Genomic DNA, 3,189 nt, shown 5'->3' with positions numbered 1-3,189 from the left:
TCACAGGTCCTTTGCGTGAGATTCACCGAGCCCCTATGTTGTAACCACACACTTGGTCTGGTCTTTTAGATCTGTCAAATCAGACATTTCAGTATCTACAAGCCTTAACCCAAAATCCTTTGGTAAAACCCCTGAGCTTATTTGAGTTTAAAATGTCTTTAATTCACTGCCACACCAAATCCTTTGCATTATAAGAAAACAGTGGAACGAACAAAACTTGACTTCATTAAAATGGCCTTTCAGTCAGTCATCTTCATTAGTTTATCTTTCAAAGATCACAGCTGTGAGTTCTGCTTCTTGTAACAAAAAGAGGACCTAAAAGTCCATCTCAACTCTTCGTGACAAGGCTTCTGCTGAATTAGAGAACACAGACAGGAAGTGCTCAGTCTATAAACGAGCACAGGGCGGACGAAACAGGAAATGGGGCAGATCGCTGCATTTTAATATAGATGCACCCATTCCTAGGCCAATCTTTGCGGTGCGGTGCCAACAATAATAAAATTGGCTTATCCGTGCTTGTGAAAATGACTTTATTTGCAGTGTTTAGCAATGAAATGCAACCAATAACTCCATGAGGGTTGCAGAATTTCATAGGTGCCACTTGTGAGACAGTCATAACAAACCTGCTTGATTTGGGCATCATAAAAGCCTGAGGTTTTGCACCTGTGCTTTCACAAATACGTTTGCACACAACTTCTAGCCGATGCCACAGGATGTGCACACGTCTGCCAGATGTCCCGTGACATTAGCAGCGGTTGTTGGATGAGACTGCATCTCAGAGCAAGACTATGACACATAAAATGATCAAGGAACCATCATAAACATTGACTGGTGGTTGATCAGTAAGGGTTTACTTTCATTTTAAAATTAAATCCTCTTAATTTCGAGTATTTAATAGTCAAGGAACACTCACGTGGTGTTTAGTCGTGGAGATCCAGGTCTCCAGAAGAAGAGCAAGGCGGGTCTTGTGGAACCGGCCAGTGGTTTTCACTGCAATGAAGATGTCAGTGAGTCCTAAAGGTGGTTGTGGCTTCATCTCCCTCCATTTCTGACGTTTTGGCATTTGTTTGTCATTAACAACATCTCTGTGTTGGTTCACAGCCGTAGTTCTTGATATAGACGGTGTCTTTTCGTGCGCAAAATTAGCGGTGGGTCTTTGGTCACTCCGGGTGCGCAGTTGCAAATCCAGCAAAACCAGGATGAAAAGTGTCAGAGCGAAGACAGGCAGTACATGAAACAGCCTCCTTACGATCATCTTCTAGATTCTTTAATTCGCTTTTGACCGCATATTAAACTAGTTCAAGTATAACAGGCGACATCTGGGCGCAGTTACGCGCGCAAAAAGGCGTGATTGTTTAAAAAATAATAATGAAATACAATAACAAGCAAGTCCCTGGGTGGGTTGGAATATGTAGTTCAAATTCATTGTGATTCCGTAAAAGTTTTCATTTGCTAATTCCGCTCGGATCCTGCCTGATGCCCCTCATGCGCTCTGTTAAAGATGAGGATGGATGAGCTGTCATTCACTTTCAGGCTTCGCAAACTTTTTACGCCCCGCCCACTTTCCGCAGTGACGCACTGATGGTGAATGATAAGATAAGGTGTATGGCTGCAAATGTGCAATTAAACCATATTTCCTGTTGAAAACTTCTTTTTGAAGGCAAACTCGCTCTTTCATGTATGAGCGTATGAGACCAAAACGAATGTAATAAATGCTTAAATCAAATGCTTCCATCCGCATACACGTCGCAAAATGTAAACTATAAATTATCGCCAAGCTCTTATCTGCTAAATACGATATAAAGCGTGAAGGTAATAACATATTATAACCATTAATATCATGATTTTCTGTAAAGCTGCTTTGTAAAAAGAAAAAGACTACGTGTAAAACGCGCTAGATAAAATAAGTTTGACTTGACTTTAAATTCCAAATAGCAGAAAAGTATCAAAAAAGTAAAGATTTTTTTCCCCGACTCACATTAAAACTGATTCTAATCAACATTGTTTGCTTGTCATCATGGTTTTATTAAATATAGATATTTAGGAAATTATTCTAAGTTTTAAACTATAATCAAAGAGTAAATAAATTGTATATAAACATAATGTAAATAAATATATCATTATATATATATATATATATTATACCCTTAACATATCTTAAAAATTAAATAAAATGTATTAGCCTACATAAAAATATAAAATTGCACCTATGATAAGCAAAGAGCAAATAAAATAGCCGTATTTCACTGTTTATTGTGACAAATTTGTGATTTCAGTTGTCACGCAATTTCTATCAACCAACATTTTCCCAAAGAATCAAGATAAATATCAGCTGAACAGATTATGATTTTTCTTCATTTCAATCAAGTTGTAATTTTGTCAAATTAAAATATTATAATACAAAATAAAATTATATTATTAATGATAACATAATAATTGCATTATATACATAATTTATATAAATATATACTTATACCTTTAATAAGTATCCTTAAAAAAATCTTAAATAAAAATGTAAAATTGCACCTGTGATATTCTAAGCAAAGAGTGAATAAACAAACTATTCCAATATTTATTGTCACATATTTGTGGTGTCAGTTGTCACACAAACACCATCACAACCAACACTTTTCCAAAGGAAAAATACTGATTGGAAAATAAAATAATATAATTTGCTCCGTGCGCCCCCCTCTCTCTTTCTTCTGATCTTTCTTCTCTTTCCTTTCTTTCGAATTGCTTATTTATGGGCCTAGCTTCAAATGAAAAGGACTTTGGTTTTAATAATTTTTTTATCTGGCACTGCAAAATTAGTAATTTAGAAAACAAGAAAAAACAAACCTTTAGAGCAGGATGCAATAAGTGTGGTTTCTATGTTTTTGGGACTTGCGGCAGCTAGACTAAAAGTAGAGTTTGCTTACTACATGTTGGTGGACTGTTCACCAATGTTTGTAGATATCTGGGGTGTTAATGAGGTTTTGTGTACTTTATATAAGAACAATGACATGGTGTTGACTTTGTATATATATATATGTTTCTGAATGAAGTGTGAATAATTGTGTAAATTAAGAGAAAATTGTTATAATAAAGATGTATTTAAAATTCAATTATCTCTCTCTCTCTCTCTCTATGAAATTAGCATTTGCAAGACAAGTTGCTCATGTAAAATAGTATGCCATTGTAAAAAACATA

General features: G+C 35.4%; 1 protein-coding gene across 1 annotated transcript in view; it reads right to left on the bottom strand.

Annotated features, from left to right (window-relative positions):
• Nucleotides 1-1,495, bottom strand: part of LOC107561915 (beta-1,3-N-acetylglucosaminyltransferase manic fringe) — a 22,967-nt gene extending 21,472 nt beyond the window's left edge. The window contains exon 1 of the mRNA XM_016246455.1: nt 914-1,495. Coding sequence (XP_016101941.1) covers nt 914-1,255 — 342 coding nt within the window. The 5' untranslated portion in view covers nt 1,256-1,495. The remainder of the gene's footprint in view (nt 1-913) is intronic.
• Between the last annotated feature and the right edge of the window lie 1,694 nt (nt 1,496-3,189).

This window comes from Sinocyclocheilus grahami, unplaced genomic scaffold, assembly GCF_001515645.1.
Source record: "Sinocyclocheilus grahami isolate Dianchi unplaced genomic scaffold, SAMN03320097.WGS_v1.1 scaffold798.1, whole genome shotgun sequence".
In the NCBI taxonomy this organism is placed as follows: Eukaryota; Metazoa; Chordata; class Actinopteri; order Cypriniformes; family Cyprinidae; genus Sinocyclocheilus; species Sinocyclocheilus grahami.
The sequence above is the reverse complement of the archived record's forward strand: the minus strand, read 5'-3'. Positions and strand labels throughout refer to the sequence as shown.